The sequence below is a fragment of the Staurois parvus genome, unplaced genomic scaffold (genome assembly GCF_062004578.1).
Source record: "Staurois parvus isolate SC_StPar_1 unplaced genomic scaffold, SC_StPar_1.0 ptg000195l, whole genome shotgun sequence".
Classification (NCBI taxonomy): Eukaryota; Metazoa; Chordata; class Amphibia; order Anura; family Ranidae; genus Staurois; species Staurois parvus.
Genome location: NW_028317991.1, coordinates 11,240,136 through 11,263,712, shown reverse-complemented (window position 1 = coordinate 11,263,712; position 23,577 = coordinate 11,240,136). Strand labels below are relative to the sequence as shown.

General features: G+C 44.0%; 1 protein-coding gene across 1 annotated transcript in view; it reads right to left on the bottom strand.

Annotated features, from left to right (window-relative positions):
• Positions 1-23,577, bottom strand: part of PATL2 (PAT1 homolog 2) — a 58,647-nt gene that overhangs the window by 12,718 nt on the left and 22,352 nt on the right. Inside the window, exons 10-16 of the mRNA XM_089677982.1 lie at positions 17,830-17,968; positions 11,086-11,206; positions 8,195-8,292; positions 7,946-7,999; positions 5,906-6,054; positions 3,611-3,770; positions 1,400-1,540 (exon numbers count right to left, since the gene is read on the bottom strand). Of these exons, the coding sequence (XP_089534108.1) occupies positions 1,400-1,540; positions 3,611-3,770; positions 5,906-6,054; positions 7,946-7,999; positions 8,195-8,292; positions 11,086-11,206; positions 17,830-17,968 (862 nt within the window). The remainder of the gene's footprint in view (positions 1-1,399; positions 1,541-3,610; positions 3,771-5,905; positions 6,055-7,945; positions 8,000-8,194; positions 8,293-11,085; positions 11,207-17,829; positions 17,969-23,577) is intronic.

The window sequence follows — 23,577 nt, the reverse complement described above, 5'->3', positions numbered from 1 at the left end:
CCCTTTGGATATTTTCGCATGAACTGACATGACCAGCCCTTGACAGAGGAGTACTAATGATCAGATTATCAGAAAGAGTTTTCATTTTGCACCCTGGTCAATCGACTGAAGGAATTTGATGGAAACAGAAGTTAATCAGATTGCCATTTGGATCTGATAGTAAAATTGAAGTGTGTATGGCCAGTATTCCCTCCCTTCCCCTCAGGGATATCAGCCCTCTCCCACACCAAGTCGTCTGTGCTGAGGCTCCTTCTATGACCCTGGAAAGTTTGGGATTGCTGGTCGCTGTGTACTTCCCTCTAGCGGGCCATGTGCCCCGTTGCCAGCCCTCGTACAAGTGCTGTGAGGAGAAGCCTCCGTGGGAGGTGAGCGGCTGTAGGGCACACGCTCTGCGGGTAACCAGATCCCCCCTCCCCGGAGGCAAAGGGGGGCCCGGCTCACATATCCAGCTGTTGTGAGCAGCTGTCCACCCAGGGAAACATGCATCAGGTGCAAGGGCAGCCAATGGGTGGCAGCGGGGCACCTCCGACCCACCCCTTGCAGGGGAGGAGCCTCCAGCCTGGCCAGACGCTCATAACGCACAGTGAGCGGGCCAGTCAGTGTGCTGGCGTTAGTTCTGCGTGAGAGGCTCGCAGCAAGCCGGGAGTGCGGGACACCCTGCCGAGCCCCTCCGGCCGCCCTCACCACTACATCATAGAGTCTACATGTGGGCAGACCTGCCTGGAGATGGATAGAGGAGCTCTGTCTCGGTTCCTAAGACCATCAGAAATGTGTGTCCTGATGGTCTTAGGCGACCCCTGTGAAAAGGTTGTTCGACCCCCAAAGGGGTCGCAACCCACAGGTTGAGAACCACTGTATTAGAGGGATGGTGCCTTATAGACATTTGTGTTGGCGTCACCCCATATTAAGATATAAAAATAGTAAAAAAAGAGACCTCTTCATTTATTTTTTACAATTAGCCAGCTCCATCCATGTTCCTACTGGACAGATGCACCACTATTTGTTTTGAAGGGATATACTACATTTTATGGTCGACAAATTAGCAACGGGAACATATGTTCTAGTGACAACTGTCCAAATTACAAAATTCCCTCTCTGCCCCTCTACACCCCCCCCCCTTACATTTTTTTTTTTACCAGAAAGTCACTAGGAAGAAAAAAAAAAAAAAAAAAAAAAAAAAAAAAAAAAAAGGGAATCTCCAGCAGGGACAGACCACAAAGAAAACATGGAGTTAGAACACTTCTCTCCTGATCCCTGAGTACACAGTCCAAAAGACTAGCTGAGTAAAATGGTGTCACATTTTCACATACGCCATGACTGTATGAGCTATAGAGTATATGAGGTGTTACTGTAAGTATAGGGTGTGCAGTACCTGAGTGCCAGAGAAATACTTAAATACCTGGTTCTGGAACGCCAATGTAAGCGGCAAATCTGGGCTCTCTGGCAAAGGCCTGGTAAGTTCTTGAATTACTCGGATTAGCTCAGTAAATGGCAGTTCATTAATTATAGACGTTAGAGGTCCATAGAGTACTGGAAGAGACTACAAAAAACAGAAATTCATTCACATAACCATTCCAACAATAGATGCTTGAAAAGTAGAGAATTTACCTTTAAGAGTTGTAAAACCTTAAAAAGGTGGAATGGTCATGACAGTCCCTTTTCATATAGTGGATGGAGATTATATATATTTTTTTTATTATACACACACACACACAATATTGCCAAAAGTACTGGCACACCCCTCCAAATCATTGGATTCAGGTGTTCCAATGACCCTCATTGCCACAGGTGTATAAAATCAAGGACACGCTTTACAAGCAGGGAAGACAAAAAACCTTTAAGTACAGGATTGTGCACAAAATAATTTCAGTTCAATCAGCATAAGAGGGGTTTCTAAAAAATGAAAATGAAGTTCTTACACTCAAGAAGTGCTCTGTGAAGAGAGAAGCTGGCTAAGGTCACTTGGGGTGGGGGTGCCAGGTATACGTTAGAACACTGATCAGTTGCATTCCAGCCCTGACAGAGTTGAGACATTTTTTGTGACACCCTATTGCAGAGCCTTGTATTAAGAAAAAAAGTTTGGAACAGTGATACGCAATAACATTTTGTGTGAAATTGGATAAAAATTGCAACTTTGGAAATGCTGAGGAAAGCTTATAGAGAAGCTGCACTATCGATGGTACAAGGCCTTCAAGGAAGGTTGAGGTGATGTTAAAGAGGGGCGTCCTGATCGTTGGTTCATCTTCATCAAACAGAACAGAATGTGGTTGAAGTGAGGTCTGTTCTCAACCATGACTTACAGCTCACTATCAGAATGATTGCAGAGGAAATGGGAATTACCAAGTCAATTGTTCATGAAGCTGTGACTCAGGATTTGAACATGAGAAAAGTGTGCACAAAACTTGTTCCAAAGACCTTGTCAGCTAATCAGAAGGACCACAGTCAACTTTTGCCATGATCTGTTGGCTCGTTTAAAAAGAGAGCCTGATTTTTTGCATCATGTGAACATGGGAGAGGAATCCTGGGCATTTGCCATTCTGAACTTTGAGTACGATCCTGAGATGAAGAAACACCCAGGTCACCTCGCTCCAGGAAAGCTCGAATGAGCAAACCAAAAATTGAAAATCAATGGTCATTGGATTTTTTGATTCACGTGAAATTGTCCATAAAAAGGAATTTGTACCTAGTGGTCAAGCTGTGAATCAAAGATTTTACCTGGAAGTTCTTGATCGCCTGAGAGCTTTTTGTGTGCATCCTGAGATCAGCTCAACTTGGATCCTTTATCATGACAATGCTTTGGCTGAAAAACGCATCACGGTGCTTCCCAGTCTACCCTACAGCCCTGACTTGGCTCCTAGCGATTTTCATATTCCCAAAGATGAAGGACTGGAAAGACACCATTTTGGTATTGTGGATAACATCCAAAGAGCCACTACGCAGGCTCTGAACGCTATCCCACTTGAAGACTTCCAGGGATGCTATGAAGAATGGAAAAGTCACTGGGAGCGTTGTGTACACTCACAAGGTGCATACTTTGAAGGAGACCATGTTCAATTGTAAAATTGTTCAATAAACTTAACAGTCTCATTACTTTCTAGATACACCTCATATTTATGGGCATTCGGGTTGATTTACTAAAAGTGTAGAGTACAAAATCTGGTGCAGCTGTGCATGGTAGCCAATTAACTTTACCTTCAGTTTGTGCAGTTAAGTTTTGACAAAAAACCTGGAAGCCGATTAGTTTCAATGTAGAGCTGCACCAGATTTTGTTCTCTTCAATTTTATTAAATCAACCCTAGCTTGTTCAATTTACTAACTCTGGACTACATGGAACCTTTAAATTGAAGCTTTGAAAACAGAAGAGCCAGTCAAGTCCCTGTTGGAGAGAATTGCCCTTACCATCAGTTCACAAAGTGGATAATGAGGACACAGACCATAAAACATGACCAAGACTCTAACCCTTTCCCACTGCAAACAGAGAAGCCATCACATGGCTTCTACTGAAGAAAGCGTGTTCTTTTTCCATAATCTTCGTACTTGTGTAGACCGTATCACAGTATTAATGTTATATTAGCCCCTTAAGACCACAAGCTACCAAAAACATTTTTACCTTTTCATTGGTGTCATTCTTTATGAGGTAGGACAAATGCTGGACAACAGTCAAAAGGATTTCCACCGCCTGTTCACTGTGGAGGAACCGGAGGAGCCGAGCAACCAGCTTCTTCCCCTTCCCAACTTGCAGAATTTGCAGAAACTCATTTTCTGATTCACTAAAGAAAGTGATGCTGATTATATTGTGTGATAAATGTAAGCTAAGCATAGATGCTTACCTATACTACACTCAGCAAAAATTCCTGAAATAAAATTTTTAGGACCCCCAAGTCAACATTATAACACTTCTCCAGATGGGAACTATAACTAATGCACTACTTTAGCTGCCAATATCTCTAAAAGTATTTACAGGCGATTTTCACTCACAATGTAATTTTCTACTACTTTAAATTTGGGGGGTTACTATCAAGGGCATAGTCTCATAGCAGCTTACTTGTACATTGCTGTGATGCAACAACTGCACAGTGGGAAAGAAAATAGGAAAGGTTTGCACTTCTAGTTCCCAGACACCATTTTCCCAGTGCTCTTATTTTTACTAGATCGAGGACATTAGGCAGTAGACTCAGGTTGGCACTGATCTTCCAGATCAGTCATTAAATGGTGGAGTGAGGTCCGGACAGACGGAGAGCCAGGAGGAGGTGTGGACTCTCTGAGCTCTCTCCCAGGGGCGTATTTGCCACAAGGCAAACAAGGCGTCTGCCTTGGGCGACAATTTTTAGGAGGGGCGGTGGCGCCTCCTGGAAGAAGGAACACTGGTTGTCCTGCGTTGCACCAAGGAGGCCCCGAGGCTGGGCGACAAGTGCCGGAGGAATAGCAGAGTGAAATGGAGCCGGGGAGCAGCCGTGAGACTACGGTAAGGGAGCTGGGATTCCGGAAAGCTGTGATGGTGACTGTCTCTCTTCTCTCTCAGGACGGTGGTGAGCTCAGAACTCACAGGTGGGGGAGTGGGCCGGGGGAAGGGGGGGGGGGGGGGGGTGTCAGATTTTTGTGTGTTGCCTAGGGCAGCACAAAACCTAAATACACCACTGGTCTCCCCCCTCCTGTCATAACAGCAGTCCCCCATATGGCAGATTACACAGGATCGCTCTTAGATTGGATGGTACACAGCTTGCTTACCCGCTACTACCCACATTTCTGGGAGATGAGCAGTCCTTGGAGGAGATAGGGGGTGGGTAATCAAGCCATTTACCATACAATCTGATCTGTACTAGGAGGAATGGGGAAGATGTGTACTAGGAAGGGGAAATTTGTGCTGGAAAAGGTAATTTGGAAGGGGAAGTTTTAAGAGGAAAGAGGATTTGTACTGGGGGGGGGATTTTAGTGGAAGAATTTATGCTATGAGTGAATTGAGGTGGGGAAAATTCAAGCTAGGAGTGGGGATTTGGGAGGAGGATTTGTGCTGGGGGGGAGGGATTTAGAGGAGAGGATTTGTGTTATGGGGGATTTGTGGGAAGAATTTATGCTAGAAGGGAGGATTTTGAAGGGGAGGATCTGTGCTAAGAGTGGGATTTGAGCTAGAAGGTGAGATTAGGGACAAAGATATATGCTGGGAGGGGGAATTTGGACGGAGGATGGGGAAATTTTTGTTTGGAAAGTATTCTGGCTTGCATAAGGAGTTTATGCTTAGGGGTGAGTATTGATTGGTGCATTTTTTTTTTTTTAAGGGGGGGGGGATTTCTTCTGAGACATGATGCGTACACATTGGGAGGGGTGGCGCAGCTTGTCATCTTCACCTTGGGTGCTAGATGACCTTTCTGGCACTGCCCACTCTACACACAAGGAACTCAACAGATTTCATCTTCCTCAAATAACACAACAGCTGACATCTGATTCTCTTACAGACTTGATCTGCACAATGTGTAGCTGGTTGCCATGTTGCAGTTCTGACCTGTGAAAGTCCTTGATGGGATTGGCAGCTAAAGGAGCCAGTTAAATAATGTAAAAGGGATACCAATCTCAGCTATGATCTGTATGGGGAAGAGGAGAACACGAGTGCCTTGCAGGCAGTGACCCTGTCCTCCGCCTTTTGGTAACCCACTGTACACTGCTCTACAAACTAATTGCCTCTTCCCTAAAAACTACTGACCCGATCCGCTGCCCTGATAAACCACCGTACACTGCCCTGCTGACCTCACATTCTCTGCCCCCCTGACATTTTTTACTGCACCCCAGATCAGACAGACTAAATCTGGCCCGGTGTCCAAACAATTTCTGCTATTACACCTTGTAAAATAACTATACAAAAACGCAGTAATACAATATTGCACTTTGACAGTTGGGGAATCCCACTTACTCATCACAGCTGCACACTCCAATCTTCAGCGCTTCATAGATGCTTTGAACTTTGTAGCTTTGTTTTTGTTGGTAGCGGATATGCTGGTCTTCAGGCATGTGAGGTATTTTCCTCTCAGTCTCTTCCACCTCCAGCAACTTTATGAAGAGCTGAAACCCAGACAAAGTCCCTTTCATCAAACGTATATGCAGTCCCCCAACAGTGCAAACACAATACACTTTCTGGGTAGCATAGGAGCTTACTGAATGGCCATGTCAAATCTCATTACACTGAACTATCTGAAACTGAAGCCAATGAAGAAACCCATATGGGGGAGAAACACACACACACACACACACACACACACACACACACACACACACACACACACACCAAAGCTAACATTGGAGAAGCTTAGAAACATAGAAAAAACGGATGGCAGGAAAAAAAAAAAAAAAAAAAAACAACAACACATGGTCCATCAAGTCTACCATATTTTTCTTCAAATAGATGAATTTTTTTGTCTTAAGTATAGATCTAGGTTTGTTCCAAGGATGTTAGTCAATAGTAAGTATATTCAGACTACCTCAGCTGGAAGTCTGTTCCAAGCATCGACTACTCTTGCTACTCTTTATGCCGATTAGTTCACATACAAAGTCACGACACAGACGGTCCTGCAGCAAGTCACCACTCCAAATATGCATGTCAGTGATCCAAAGTATTGAGTCAAGGAGATCAAAAGCCAGACATGCGATTTAAATCCAGTGAAGTGACTAGCCTCAAGTGATACACAGATTAAGCAGATCTTACATGTTTATCTGCAGCCATTTCACCTGTAGAGCCTTCAGAAAAATCCTTTGATCTGTGCGTTTTTTAGAACAGCCGAAAGCAGGGGACGGGGATCTGACACCACACACACTGCAGAGCTAGAGCACAGAGCTCCCTGTAATCAGAGCTGAGTGGAGGAAGGCCACCATCCTGTCCACATTGGCTCATTGAAACACATACAAAGCTGAGGCTACGAGTCACATTCCGTGTCCTGGGAGAAGGGGAAGCCCATCTGCCGGGGAGGCCAAAAGGTGACATCTCACTCGCACATGTGCATGGGAATCACCGCGGCACACAGTGTGCGGTAAATGTGGCCTGAGCTGTGCATGCATGGTTCAGATCACTGACAGGCAGGAGGGACATTTATAAACAGAAGAGACCACCAGAGTCTCTTGTTATAAAAACCCTATGCACGCTTTTTTTTTAAATTTTTCTTTAATTCCTAACTTTACTGCCGGTTTAACCTTAGTCAGCCCTAATTAGCTCCTTTCTCCCCTTAGCCATTTTTCTCTTATTCACCATTAATTTTTTTATTTGGTTTTGTTTGAAAAATACGAAGGGAGAGAAAAGAAGGGAGAGAAAAGAAGGGAGAGAAAAGAAGGGAGAGAAAAGAAGGGAGAGAAAAGAAGGGAGAGAAAAGAAGGGAGAGAAAAGAAGGGAGAGAAAAGAAGGGAGAGAAAAGAAGGGAGAGAAAAGAAGGGAGAGAAAAGAAGGGAGAGAAAAGAAGGGAGAGAAAAGAAGGGAGAGAAAAGAAGGGAGAGAAAAGAAGGGAGAGAAAAGAAGGGAGAGAAAAGAAGGGAGAGAAAAGGAGAGAGAGAAAAGGAGAGAGAGAAAAGGAGAGAGAAAAGGAGAGAAAAGAAGAGAGAGAAAAGAAGAGAGAGAGAATTAACTGGAATGCATCAAAAACGTGCATGCAAAAAACGCATCCGGAACACATCTGGACTGTTTCAATAGTGTGAACCAGCCATAAAAACTTTTGTGCTTAGCGATTAGATCCAGCCAAAGAGGATTGTATTGTTTTTAAGCAGCTAGCATTTTCTTTGCATATAATGAGCCCAAAAACCAGGCTTTTAAGATTGAAAAATATGCTGAAGATGGACATCTAAAACTGCATCTCACAAAAAATAATAAAAAAATGTTAGTTTACCTTAAATTATATTGTACAGAACAAATTCACACAGACTAAAAACTGTCTAGTCAGCATTTTAAATAGAAAACACAAAGTTGACTAGCCTTTTCAATGTGTTTGAGCACCCTCAGCCTCTGGTAACCAAGAGCTTTAATATCCTAAAAAGAAAAACACCAAAAGATTAAATACTTCTAGCACAAAGCCAAGTGCTAGTGTACACAAGTACTCAGATGCATGAGATCGGTTTGCCATGCTTCACGTTAATTTGGTACTTTTGAAATACCTGATTACAGCTCATTTTTGTTTACTTTTACAACATCAGTAGAAACATGTCAAACAAACCTAATACTTGCCTCATCTGGCATTACATAGGAAATGGCATCTATAGCTCTCCTGGGGCTGTAACAGGTTGAAACTGCCACCTGTCCAAGAGAACCTTCAATGTGAACCACTAAAAAAAAAAAAATAGGAAAAAAAAAAAAAATTTAAAAGCCATGGATAAACTTTCAAATGTACATTCAAAACTTAACTGTCTTTTTTGGGTCAAGTCAGCCAAGACTTTAAAGCTCTTCTAAACTAAAAAGACAAATGATATATTTGGATTTAAATTTGACCATTTCAGCAGCTGAATCTTGTTTGCTTGTGGCTGTCTCCGCTTGACAGAAGTAATTTGATCGACTTCTGACGGGACAAACTTTCCTTGAACAGTGGCTGCTGCCAATAAGCTGCAGTTGCCGATTAGCGGCGAGGTGTCTGCTTGGGGGTTCCACCGTCCGCCTAGTTTGTGTGGTGTAATAAATCTCTTTTTCCGCTGGCTGAAATAAAAGTAATGCTTTAACCAGTCATTAGATGTGGTGGCTGCATTACTCCTCTTTTCATGTTCTCCTCACCTTTTCTCTTTTTCACAACATGCCTGCTAGTAACTTTTTATCCTAGGGCAACAATGCTTATTGACGTACTGTACCTATGGAGGAGCAGTGTTGTCACCCTAGACTACTCTTCTGATTTGAACTACAAACACTTCCCTCTCCTTTTATCTTCATTACATGGAAAGTGGGTAGCTTGAAAAGAAGAAAACCTTGAGATTTTAGTTCAGTACACATACAGGTGTTGGACAAAAAAAAAAAAAAAAAAAAAGTATGGAACACCAGGTAAAAACAAAAAATTATCCAATATGGTGTTGGACCACCTTTGGCATCCAAGATGGCCTGAAGTCTCCTGGGAATTAAGAACTATACGTCTTGGATGGTGGATAATGGAATCTGATACCACTCTTCATGCAAAAAACATTCCAGTTCCCACAGAAATGCCAGGAGGTGGAAAACTAGCTTGAACCTTGTCCTCCCAATTGACTATAGCGGCTCTATGATACTGCGGCACTCGTGGAAGGTGCAAGACTTCCATCTGTATGCATGACAAACCACAATTTGACAACACCAGCTGTGTGAATCGGAGCATTATTTTAATAAATGGCGCTGTCTCCAGGAAACAATGTCTGTATCATGGGGTGCACATGGTCGGCCAAAATTTGTACATAGTAGTTCTCAGGGACTCTACTTTTCAAGGTGAGGAGTCCTGCAGAATACCAAGGTATTGCTGCCCAAGCCATGATTGCACCACCACGCTTTACCGATGTCACAGGATGTAAGCTTGAGACTGTTTAACACCGTAAACACGTCCGGTGGTTGGGAACAGTGTGAAGCTCAACTCATCAGACCATACTGCAATCTTCCATTAATCAATAGCCCACATTTATGGGTATTGCACCAATCTCTTTTCTGAGCAGTAATAATCGGTCACTAGTGGTTTGGCAATTGCAGCTCACCCATGAATGTTCCCTCCACACAGTTTTTGTGGACACGTGCTTTGGAAGACCGAGATTGAGCTCTGCAGTCACTTTTGCAGCAGCTTTCTGATTCCGGGTCACAATCCTGCACAAAATGTCCTTTAGTCTCTTTCGTTCAGTTGACAGTGCTTATGCTCGGATAACATTTTCCTGGAAACTGTATATGCCATCATAACATTTGATACTGTACCTCATGACAAGGCAAATAAATTAGCAACTTTAGTCACAGAGGCACCAGTTTGAAGCTCCGTAACCTCTGACATGACTCCATATTACTAACAGCACACTCAGTGAATGATGAAAGTGAGGCTTCCCACCCGTTAGCTAGGTGTCTCAACAGTGTTACACCATTTCCACTTTCAACATGAAATATGTTGTCACTTTCACACCTGCAAATCATGTAGGGTTTCCATAATTTTGTCCAATCCCTGTATATTACAAGAACACTGGATATCTGGCAGGGTCAATAGGAGCGTGCCTACATACAGAAAATGTTCTTAGCCTGAAACCCCCCCCCCCCCCAAAAAAAAACAAACAAAAAAAACCCCACACCTAATGCAGTCATCAGTCTAAGATCTGGTAGACTTGAGTAGAACAAAATTTTATTCTTCAGTTTAGATAGTCAAGGTGGTACACCCCAACTGAAGGGCATTTAAAAGTGCCCATGTCATCTGAGCAGTGGGGCTGGGAAATTACTGCAGCCTCTTCCAGTTAACATTTTCCAGCAATGGCTGTATGGCATTTCTTTGGACTAAGTTTCCTACGGTGACAACAGCAGACCAAAGTTTTTCACCACACAATGGTGTTAATTTACTAAAACTGGAGGGTGCAAAGTCTGGTGCAGCTGTGCATGGTAGCCATTCAGCTTCCAACTTCAGCTTTTTCAGTTAAAGTGGAACTTTAGGCCAAGCAACTAAAATTCGCAAACAGGCACGATTTTTCATGCAGAAGAGACATGCTTGGTCTCTCCTGCATTAAAACTACTTACCTGCCTGTCCGCCGTTGTACAGTGAGCCATGCACGCACAGCTCTCTGTACAAATTTGGCAATGCCGAATCTGAGTAACTCCTACGTATGTGCAGGAGTGAAATCATCCTCAACTCGCCAGTGACCGCAGCCGGGCACTGAACTCGAAGATGCCGCATCACTAGAACAGAGAAGAGTACTGTTCTGCTTTAAGCTTTGACAAAAAAAAAAACCTGGAAGCTGATTGATTTCATGTGAGTGCAGCAGCACAATTAGATACAATTTATCAGGCACTTCCAGAGGTGCCTGAACAGAGACCTTCGTAGCACGATCACCAGGCGTTTTAATGAAAACTGTAGACTTCAAAATGTTAATGACTATTGACATTACGTTAAGCTTATGAGATTTTATATGATATTTTAAACATCATACCCGATTCATAGGTCTCCGCTTTCTGGATATAGGGAGTGACAAGTTTAGGAGGTTCCTTCTTTTTGCGCTCACCCAAAAATTCTTCCTCCGCTAACCGCCGCTCCAGTCTCTCATAGTAGGTCTGCATAAAAAAACAAAAAAAAAAACAAAAAAAAAACACCCCACAAACAAAAAGAAATTGAATCATACCTTTAATTTATTATAGGTACTTGTATAGCACGATCAAGTTACGCAGTGCTTTACATATGTATTGTACATTCACATCAGTCCCTATCCCTCAAGGAACATACAATCCAAGGTCATTCACAGATACACATACTAGGGTCAATTTAGACAGAATCCAATTAACCTACCAGCATGTCTTTGGAGCATGGGAGGAAACCATGGTACCTGGAGGAACCCCATGCAGGCACAGGGGGAACATGCACACTCCAGGCAGGTGATGCTGTGGTTGGGATTCGAACCGACAAGCCCAGTGCTGCCAGAAAGTGCTAACCATTGAGCCACTGTGCTGCCCAATCATGTCTTCTAGTTAGCCAAAGTCCACAACAAAAAAAATCTTTATTAAATATATAGTTCTATCTAAACCAAAAAAAGCTATACATTGGTGCTCATTTGTCCTTGGATGTAGTGGCTGCATTCATTAATTTTTTGCTGGATATTCACCTGAAGATCCATTGTCACTTCCTGTCCTACTGTGACTATGCTTATTCACTGCATTGTTCTCTATGGTGTATCAGCTGCACTCCCAAGTTGGGCTACAGAACACCCCCCCCCCACTTCATTACATATCTCCGAATTCTGAAATATCTGTTCAGTGCACAGGATTTTACTAAGATACTGGTTTTCTATAGCAAGGTCACCAGTTAGTTTTCTATACTTTGAGAAAAAGGTACTTGGCCCGAAAATAAAATATAAAAAAAAAAAAACAAAAAAAAAAAAAACTGGTAAAGCTTTTACCAGTTGTACAGGCACATCTCCTGTCCTGAAATTGCATACTCTGATTTCACTGAACACCAAAAGCTTCACAGACTGCATTAAAAACATGCAGCCAGTCTGATAGAGACCACCTTATTTCCTGGCTGAGGAATGTTCAGCATCATCAAGTCCTTCTATCCATGGCCCGCACCCCTTTCAACGGATTTCAGTTCTTTAAGAAAGAAGCATGGGGTTATTTTTTAAATCATACTTACCTAGGTGGATGCTACATCTGCCCCCCCACTGGCTCCAAGGCTGAGAACTGAGAATTCAGACACTGCAGCCAACGATTTTTTTTTTTTTTTTAACATTCTTTTTTTAAACAGCTTTTTCATATTAAAAACAAACAAAAATAAGGCGAAAGAGTAGATGCCAGGAAATAAGACAACGAACCAGGTGCAGTCCAAATACAGAGAGATTCAAGTTGACAGTTCCAAAAACAGCAAAGTATTGCACACTGGGCCGAACGTCCGTACAAACAGACCAGGCTATTGTCAGAGAAAATGTGAGAAGAAAAGGTGCAAAATGAGGATGAAGGGATTTCAAGCTTCCTGACCCCAAACTGCTGCCATGATACTTTCTATTGTGTGAATGTCCTCTACCCTGAATAACCACATAGAAACAGAGGGGGGAGCCTCCTGCTTCCAGAGAGCAGGTATACAGGCCCGAGCAGAATTGAGCAAATAGAAACGTTTCCTAGAGAGATCAGAGTGCAGCAGCAGAGTCATCCTCCAGGTCAAACCCAGTCAGGAGTTTAATCAGGTCCCTCACCTGTGCCCAAAAAGCAGTCTGTTTCCTACAAGGTCAAAAGATAAGCAAGAGCAAGCCATCCTCCTCCTTACAGTGCCAACAAACCTTCAGGGCCTCAGGGAAGATCTTATGCAGGAGTAACAGAACCCTATACCACCGTGTAAGCAGTTTATACCCAAATTCCTGATGTTTACTGGAGACAGAGGAACAATGGGCAACATACAAGATGTGGTCTCTCTGATCAGACGAAAATATCATCCTATTTGAGAAGGAACGGGGGCACAAATGGGTCATCTGGATGGCTAAGCAACTTGTAAGCCGATGAGATGGCATGTGAGGTGGGCTCAGGAGTAACGCAAAGATCCTCAAAAGGAGTACTAGGACCCAGGTCTACTCCCTTATGAATCAAGGAAGACAAGAAATTAACAAGTTGTTGTAACCTCCAACTAACCAAGGGAGGAGCAAACAACTGCCCTATTTCCATTGGAGACTTCAGCCGGGGCCCAGACATAAAATTTCGAAGACTGAAAGAGCAACCCACCAATAGAGACCAAAATCTCCAGCGAAAAGCAAGGGTTACCCAAAACGGGATACAAAACGGGAGACAAGTCGGCCTTCCACACAACCTCGTGCAACTCCCAAGGAGGTGCTCAACAAAGGATGGGACCTAATGGCCGGGAATTTGTTGGAATCCAACCATGGAAGACACTGAAGAGGAGCATCAACTGCACATGGTTCCATCTCAACCCATTGCCGAAGACCCCTCTCTCTACACCAGGATAGAATTCTAGCCAAAATGAATAGCTTGATAGTACCTAACAGGGTCTGGGAAAGCCATCCCTCCATGGCTCTTAGACAATGGCAAATAGGAATGAGAAAGTTGCGGTGGAGACTTTGCCCATATGAAATGCAGAAACACACCCCTCACCTTCTTTAAAAACGCCAAAAGGGACTGCAATTGGGAGCATCTTGAAGAGAGATAGAAGGCGGGGCATAACATTCATCTTAAGTATGGCATTCCTCCCCATCCAAGAGTGGGCAAGATCATTCCATTTGTGCAAATCCGCCGTGACAGCAGCCAGAGCAAGAAGGTAATTGGCTTGGAACAACTGATCCATAGTATGGGTAATTTTAGCCCCACAGGTAGGACGATGAGGTGGCCAACTGAAAGGAGGCACAAACTGCCCGAAACCTACCATCGGGCATAGTAACATTCAAAAACTGACTTGTTGCTATTAATTTTGAAATTTGAAAGAGCCACATAGCGAGATAGCTCTAAGAGATTGGGCAATGTAACCTTGGGGGGCCCCCATGAAGAACAAAAGGTAGTCAGCAAATGCCACCACCCTATGCTCCGTCTTGCCCATGAGAACCCCCTGAACATTGTGATTCAAAAAACGCACATGACACAAAAGGGGCTCCAAAGTCAAAATAAAGATCATTGGCGAAAAACAAAAAAACAACCCTGGCAAGTCTCATTGGACAGGGAGAAATACGCAGAGGTGGCCTCATTGGTACTGACAGCCGCTAAAGGGTAGGAATAGATGGCTTTAATCCAAGCCAGGAATCCCGGACACACACCTATGTATCGGAGCGTCTCCTTCAAGAACAGCCAATCTACCCTGTCAAAGGCCTTCTCAGCATCCGCAGAAAGCCGGCACAGGGGAAGCTTGCGAGAATGGGCCCAGTGAATAACATTCAAGACCCTAGTAGTATTGTCTTTGGCTTCTTTGCATGGTATAAAGCCCACTTGATCAGGATGGACTAGCTCCTGGAGGAAAGGCAACAATTGAATGTAAAGAGTCTTGGTAAATATCTTTAGGTCCACGTTCAAAAAGGGAAATGGGCCTACAATTCTGACACAGAGGGATCCTTCCCCCTCCTTCAGAATGATCATGATATGCGCCCTCAACGAGTCCAAGGGCAAGGAGTTGCCCTCGAGAATTAAAGGCCGCCACAAATCTAGGCACCAAAATAGAAGCAAATGCTTTAGAATACTCCCCCCGTGAAACCATTGGGAACCGATGCTGAGGTTTAAGTGACTTAACAGCACCAAAGAACTCATCAGGAGAAATTGAAGCATCCAGACATTCCATCGCTTCCGCAGAAATCGTAGGAAGACCAGAGGCCGTTAAATACTCACCAATCTGCCCACAGTGGGTTTCGAGTTGTTCGGATGACAGCGGAGTATGCAAATTATAAAGCTTCAAATAGAAAGAGCAGAAAACTTTAGCCATTACTGGTGAAGAGTCTCAGAGACAGCCACCAGCTGGTAGTTTCATACTTCCCTCCCTCCCGGATCTGACCGGTCAGGTCTGGGTCTGTTCCTTCTGACAGAGGAAGCACGAGGCTGCTACGGCATTTGATTGGGGTAGGCTGCACAAGCAGATCCAGGGCTGTCCAATCCGGACCAGAGATAGGAGAGATCCCCAGCAGAGCAACTGAGCAGGAGTACGAACCGTCATAGAACGTTCACCTTTCCGCATGGAGAGAGGGGAAAAAAAAAAAAAAAAAAAAAAAAGAAGGAGAAACCCCAAACGATAAGTAGCTTCATGAATCTTATCCAACAGAGGCTTGAGAATATGTCTCAACTGTAGGGTGCGACAAGAAAGATCAGGCAGAATTTGAATGGATGCCCCATCAAAGTCCACTGGACCCCTGCGCCAGGCTCTTCTCAGGATCTCATCTATGTTGTAAAAATGCACCCTACACAAAAGTATCAGGGGGGCACCCAGCATCCAAGAGAGCAGGACCCTGGATGCTATTGACCCTAGCTCCAGGGCCTCAGTAGGTGCTCTATCCAAAAGTGAAAACAAAGAAACACAGCGCCTCTAAGTGTGTACTGTGAAGGTATTGAATAAAAAGATTAGTAACTCACATCTTAGAATTTAAAAACAGGTTCATGGGTAAGAGGGTGAGACGTCTGTAGCCAGATGATGTTGTGTGTCTGATCCAGGGAGGAGATCGATTGAGTCCATCAGCAGGTGGTGCTGTGCATGTGCAACATGGATGGTAAGCCAGCACATGTGGCGTCTGAAGTCATCAAAATGCTGCATTTTGAGGACGTCAGAAGCCACGTGCTGATCCCGGATATCTTTGCTGCATATACACAAGCGCCACCATCTGCTGGCAGACACCTTGGAGATTCCACCAGGCTTACCATCCATGTTGCACATGCATAGCACCACCTGCTGATGGACTCAATCGATCTCCTCTTTGGATCAGACACACAATATCATCTGGCTACAGACGTCTCACCCTCTTACCCATGAGCCCATTTTTAAATTCTAAGATGTGAGTTACTACTACTCTTTTTATTAAATACCTTCACAGTACATACTTAGAGGCGCGGTGTTTCTTTGTTTTCCCTTCTGCAGAGTTATGCTTCGCTCCTAAGCAGCTTGCTTTTAGTGCTTACTGGACTACCTTCACCCCTGCCCATTTGGAACTCAAACATACATGGGCTGCCAAACCATGCGCCCGTTATCCCTTTTGTATTGGCTCTAACCAAAAGTGCATTCAAGATGGCTGTAACCATGGTTCTGAGATCAATAGAGGGTGTAGCTTCTGGAATACCCTGCAGCTTAAGGTTATTTCTCCTACTCCTATTCTCAAGATCATCCTGATGCTGGCTCAGGGAATACAAATAGTCCCGATACTGTGACATGGTGGTCTCCAGGGCCGAGACCCTCATCTCCACAGCTGCTTGAACTCACTGTACAGTTTGATTGCCTTGCTACTAATCAGAGTATCTTTAACCTCCCAAAATTCCTCCTTAAAAGCCTGCTGCAAAATTAAGGTAAGCATCTGAATGTCCTTAGTAGCCAGGGTAGCCAGATAAGACTGCCACTGGATCAGCTAGGCCGGCCAGGAGGCCCAAGGCACTCAGCCAAGGGGACATCCCGTCCTCTGGTCAGGAAGACAGGTCATCCTGGAGGAGGTCCACGGATGTGGGCATTAGCTCCCTGGGACACTCACCCGAAATGAGGGGTAGGGACCTGTCCAGGCGCTCTCCTGCCCGCGCCACCTCTGCAGACCCATGCGGTCCGGGCGCCACGTTGAGGCCTTCCTGTGCTTCAGATCCTGCCGCCCGGGGAGAGCAAGTCCAGGACTAGGGAGCTTCGGTTCACCGGTCCTGTACCCTGAGGCTTCCTGGCCCCCTTGGGCATGATGGGGGGCTAGGGAGTCAGTGACAACCATACTACAGTCGCCCCTTCCAATGAGCTTTGGCTGTACTTCTCTTTTAAGCCCTGTCAATACCTGAGTATTTTGTTGTGCAACTCAGACGCAACAATGCTCAAGATGAAGATTCCTCACTCTCAATGGGTTTGTTCACACCTGAGCATTGCACCACTTGTGCAAAGGGGGGAAAAAAAAAAAAAAGGGAGCACAAGCTTCTTTGGGGCAGAATTGCACATTTTGATTCCATAGACTCCAATAACAGCACTGAACGCCACACAAACAGATTTTTCATGTACTACTGTGAAAATCTCTGGGGTCAAAAATGTGACTCCGCTCCTGTATAAGTCAGGAGTAAAGAACGCACCTGTAGATCATGGAGGCTCAGTATCATGTGTGTGGATGGGGCTAGATGTATTGTACCCAACCTGAGGAAGCAGCACACTCAGAATCCCAGCCAGTTTAACAATATTGTTTTTAGTGGCGTGTAAACCAAGGAATAACTGTTGCTTGTAGGAGCACAAATGTCAGCACTAGCAGTATTGTTTTATACAGGCGCAGGTGGTTACTAATTTCAGTACTGCAGAAGATTTACAATGTTAAAACGATATTGTTTGGCCAGTCCTCACCAATTAACATTTTTAATTTTACAAAAACCAGCACAATCTACTAAACTATAACCATATGATATTTGTAGTGGACTGTAGCAGATGGGCAAATCTAGAATTCTGAGCCCTTGTGTGACACAAGATGTTGGCAAAGGACAACTCCCTGCTGGCCACTCATTCAAATGGAAATTCTGGTTGAAGTGGCTTTTAACCTTCACCTCAACTGTACCTGGTAGTAGTAGTCATCTAGATGGGGATTTTCACTTTGTAACTGGATCATTTGCAGTTTGATCACCCATTCCTTCTCCTTCTGAGACATCAAACTCGCATAAGGATCAGATCTACTATCCCACTGCTTACGGCTGGAGCTTGAAAAAGAGAAAAATAAACAGATTTTACAGCTAGAGACTTAACAGAGCAGATCATGTTTGCATGGGCTATAGTACTGACTGTAGGCCCCTTTTAACTTGGGTCATATCCTCAGGGTGCTGAGCAATGTCCCAGTCAGTCTCAAGGCAGAGTTAATAGTGAAAGGTGGAGATGGTATTGGGAAGTAGATTTGAGGGACACACATCTGTGAAGAGGCACTTCCCCTTTAGGGTAGTGAGGGACTTATACTTCAATAACTAAGCATTTACTGTTCTAAATTTCCACTCCACAAGGGGAGAAGAATAGCAGTGGGCCTTGAGTTTTATCCCTTGGAGTAGTTACCAAGATTATTTGCCTGTGAAGCAACAGCATTGAATGTTGATAACCTACATGTGTGTTAGGAGGAATGAAGAAATAAAAATTTAAGCAAGTATCCTCCAGTCTGGACATTTTTTTGGGGAAGTTAAGCTCTCGAAAGGAGATCCTGCTCGAAATGAAGAGTGGAGATGAACATTGTGGAAGGGTTGTAACTTAATTAATCAGGTTCTAGCACACTGGTTAACCACCATGTGGTGTTTTGGGGTCCCCAACCTTGATTGATTCATGGTCATATAGTTGGTTCTGTTGCAATCAAGAGTAGCATGAGTGTCTAAGTTCGGGCACATGGTCTCAGACAGCCCGGAATGAAGTTACTATAAAAGAAATTTTTAAATTATGTATAAAATTGTATTCTATTTTGTATCCTTGCCTATGTATTGTACACGGAACTAATAAGGTTTTGATTACGTTTGCATTTCTTCAAGTCCTGATTAGAAATTAGCTTGCCAATGTAATGCCTCGTTACCATAAAAGTAAGATTATAATATTACTGTGATACGTAAGCATGTGTATAAAAAGACCTTCAAATGTGCCAAAGAGGCAGAACAGTTATTTGGAAAGATGCTGAATATCTTTGTGTCTGTTCCCTACTGCAGTAGTTAATTTGGAGCCACTTATCAAAACCAGGATAGTTGCCCATCTACAAAATTTCAGTATTCATGTCCAGAACATTACCGATGTCTTCAGAATTAAGGAGTTAAAGCTCAGCCAAAAAGTCCAGCAACAATGGTCAAATGGTAGCCTGGTGAAACCTTCAATGCCAGACTGGGGGGGGGGGGGTTAGGTTGGTTGGGGTAAAAAAAAAAGAAAAAAACCCACACAACCACTTAATTTCAAAATATTTTTGGACAGTACGTTCAGCAGGGGCAGCACAGTGGCTAAATGGTTAGCACTTCTGCCTGGCAGTACTAGGGTCGTTGGTTTGAATCCCAGCCACTGCACCACCTGCCTGGAGTTTGCATGTTCTCCCTGTGCCTGCATGGGTTTCCTCTGGTTTCCTCCCACACTCCAAAGACATGCTGGTAGGTTAATTGGATCCTGTCTAAATTGGCCCTAATAGGTGTATGTATGATTGTAAGTTAGGGACCTTAGATTGTACACCTTGAGGGTTAGGGACTGATGTGAATGTACAATATATATGTAAAGTGCTGCGTAAATTGATGACGCTATACAAGTACCTGAAATACTCTTCCTAGTAATGGTATCCTAAGAAAAACAGTGATTGGCAGGTGTATATTCACACATCATGCTCTAGTGAAGTCCCTCTTTGCCTACCTTGTTCAGCAGTGGGTGTAGACCCCACAATCTCCAGGACTCCTGCATAGGAACTCCATTATCTGCTGCTCTCAGGTGCTGTAAGAGTGTATGATGGGATAAACAGTGGCTGGTAACATTCTGCGTTATCAGTAGTCAGGGCACACATCCCTGGGACTCCTGCAGCTACCTAGACATTCAAACCAGAGACTCCTTCCACCCCCTCTCTGGAACCTGTATGGAGATCCCAGTGGTCAACCACCTGGGAAAGCAGCTACAGCCAGTCTCCATGTGAGAGATGTTACTCCCTTCTCCATACTGGCATTGTCAAATGATCTTGCATTAATTTACAAAAGCTGCACAATACCCTTTGCCTTATCATTTGGCCAACACCTTCACATCAAAATGCTGCCCTAGTAACAACTTAAGACCTACTTTCAAGCATTAGGTCATGATTTTAGTAAAATAAACTAGAATTCACCATTGCAGTTAACATGTGGTCTGCTTTTTATTCACAACTAATCCTAAACGGATACCACCAAGTAAAAAGGAGAGAGTGTTTCATGGTTATTAAATAGTAAGACTTTGTCACAAATTTCAAGCAGTGGCTACAAGCCACAAAATAAGATGAGGTTATCACATTTTATTTGGAGGCTACATGTTGGCACTCTACCTTATCCTGCTGCCCCTGAGGGCCATTAAGGTTATATAGATTTGGTGAAAGGGACACTATTCAGTCCTCAAGCAGGTCAATAACCACCTTTCAAAACTAGGCATCTGCAGGTTTATATCAGTCACCTGATAAATCTATTTTCAGGAGTTTACCATTGGATAAACCTTGAACAGGGATGGTGTCCATAGCAGGTTACTAAAAGACCTTCCTGGCTCTTCCAGAGTACTGCTGAAGGAGGTTTTGGGGTTGGATGACAGATGAAATGAAATAAAAACATACACTGCTCAAAAAAATTAAAGGAACACTTTGAAAAACACATTAGATCTCAATGGGGAAAAATATCATGCTGGAAATCTATACCGATATGGACTGGGTAATGTGTTAGGAACACAAGGAAGCCCCATAGTTTGATTTTCGGGTGTCTTTGAATTCAGTCCTCTGTAGGTTGATTATTTTAATTTCCTCAAAGTTGAAGTTTCATTGCAGCAACTCAGTTTGTATGGCCCCCCACGTGCTTGTATGCATACCTGACAATGTCAGAGCATGCTCTTTATGAGATGATGGATGGTGTCCTAGGGTATTCCCTCCCAGATCTGGAGCAGGCCATCACTGAGCTCCTGGACAGTCTGAGGTGCAACCTGGCGGCGTTCGATGGACCAAAACATGATAACCCAAAGGTGTGCTATTGGCATTAGGTCAGGCAAGCATGAGGGCCATTCAGTGGTATCAATTCCTTCATCCTCTAGGAACTGCCTGCATTCTCTCACCACAGAAGGTCGGGCATTGTCATGCACCAGGAGAAACCCTGGACCCACTGCACCAGCATAGGATCTGACAATGGTCCAAGGATTTAATCCCGATACCTAATGGCAGTCAGAGTGTCAGGGTCTAGCTTGTAGAGTTCTGTGCATCCCTCCATGGATATGCCTCCAAAGAACATCACTGACCCACCACCAAAACGGTCATGCTGACCGATGTTACAGGCAACATAACGTTCTTCGCGGCTTCTCCAGACCCTTTCACATCGGTCACGTGCTCAGTGTGAAACTGCTCTCATCTGTGAGAAGCACAGGGCACCACTGGCAGACCTGCCAATTCTGGTGTTCAATGGCAAATGCCAATCGAGCTCTATCGTGCCAGGCGAGCGAGCACAGGGCCCACTAGAGGATGTTGGGGCCCTCAGGCCACCCTAATGAAGCCTGTTTCCGATAGTTTGGTCAGATATTCACACCAGTGGCCTGCTGGAGGTCATTTTGTAGGGCTCTGGCAGTGCTCATCTTACGCCTCCTTGCACAAAGGAGCAGATACCGGTCTTGCTGATTGGTTAAGGACCTACTATGGCCCTGTCCAACTCTCCTAGAGTAAATGCCCATCTCCTGGAATCTCCTCCATGCTTTTGAGACTGTGCTGGAGACACAGCAAACCTTCTGGCAATGGCATATATTTATGCACCATCCTGGAGGAGTTGGACTGCCTGTGCAACCTCTGCAGGTCCAGGTGACACTGACCCTAGCCAAATGCAAAACTAGTGAAGAACAGAAAAGATGAGTAGGGAAAAAAGTCAGTGGCTTCAACCTGTAAAACCATTCCGGTTTTTGTGGTAGTCTCATTGTTGACCATCTAGTGCACCTGTTAATTTTATTAACACCAAAAGCAGCCGAAACCGATTACCAACCCCCTCTGCGCCTTAACTGACCAGATCAATATCCCAGGAGTTTAATTGATTGGATGCTATACTCTGAGCAGTGTGACATTCTTTTGGAAGTAGTCAAAACACTGAAGACCACCACAAAAATCTTAACCAAACCACAAGGCAATTTATGTAATACAATTCTACAGGGCTGCTTTGCCATTTTTTAGTTCTGAACAGCTTAGTCATCAAGGCCCTTCACAGATTGGCACACTTACTGGATTCCTGGCCTAATTTGTTTTTCTAAGTGCACCATAAGGCAAAAAAAAAAAAACTAACTCATTTATGAGGCAGGCACATTTGTTTGTGATGTATGCACTTTGTGGCGCCAGTGAAAAAGAATGTGCGCTATACGTTTTGTTCTGAACTTTAACACGCATGTTAACACTTATGAAAAGGTGCCAATGTGCCCTAAAAAGGATTAACAAATGCATTTTTGCATTTGTTGCAGGAAACTACAGCAACGTCACGTCAAAACCTGAAACGGGGCTATGACAATGATGACCCAAAACATGGACGTCAATAGAGGATGCTCCATCTTGTAGAAAAGCCTTTGAAAAAATGACGACATGTTGAAAATGCCTATGAGATCACAGTAACAAAAGCAAAGGTTTTTGGAATCCAAAAGATTAAAAAAAAAACAAAAAAACACACCACCTTGAATAGAAGCTGGGTATTTAAAGTGATTATAAACACTTATCTACACCCAGTTAAGTGAAAGTGACTGGCCTCAGGTGATACACAAAGATTAAACAAAATCCATCTACATACGTTATAGCTATTTGCAACAATTTGTCCTGTACATCCTCGTAAAAACGCAAGATAATGATTTTTCAGACTCACAAAAGGATGGGGGGGCTGCAGTTACATACTATACAAGAGCTCCAAGAGCCGATTGGAGGGAAAGGACCCACTCCCCTTCACACAGAAACAGAGCTGAGTCTGTCAATCACAGGCTGCGCATTGGAGATCCCTCCAGTCACGTCATTTAGCTCTTTATGTCAGGAAAACTTTTCAGAAGAGACTCGTGCTTATAACAGAGGAACAAGACAGCAAAGAGAAAAGACACTTGGTGTTTTGGAGAGAGGCAAGTAAACACTATAGAAATATGTGCTTTGTTCAGATTTCATGTCTGAGGTTTACAACAACTTTAATGTGCAGCTCACTGGGATGAAGTAACACTCAGTGGTAAATAATTTTAAAATACCAATATCCAATGGCCATAAAAACGCACAATACTGATAGCATCTGTAGCACCCTCCTAGTCATCTAGGGGGAGCTCTAGTTCACTTGTTAGATAGAGGCCGAGTAGCAGCCTGGGTGTAATAGCCAGGTGGGTCAAATTTAGGTCAGAGCTGAGAGGCTCTGCAGACCAGCTCTCTGGGATTTTCCCCTGCTCTAGAACTTTGGAGAAAGTTTTAGAAGCAGTGGGTGGAGGTAAGGGAGTGGCTGGTATGTACTCTTAGAGGATCCTGGCCAATCCCAAATATGAGGCTTGGCAAGGAGCCAGGACAGCCTTTAATAGTAACAGCCTGCTCAACAGCAGGAGAGTTGGAGAATTAAGGTGGAAGATCAGGAGTGAAGCTGGAGAGCTGGAGCCTGGGAAGGGGCCC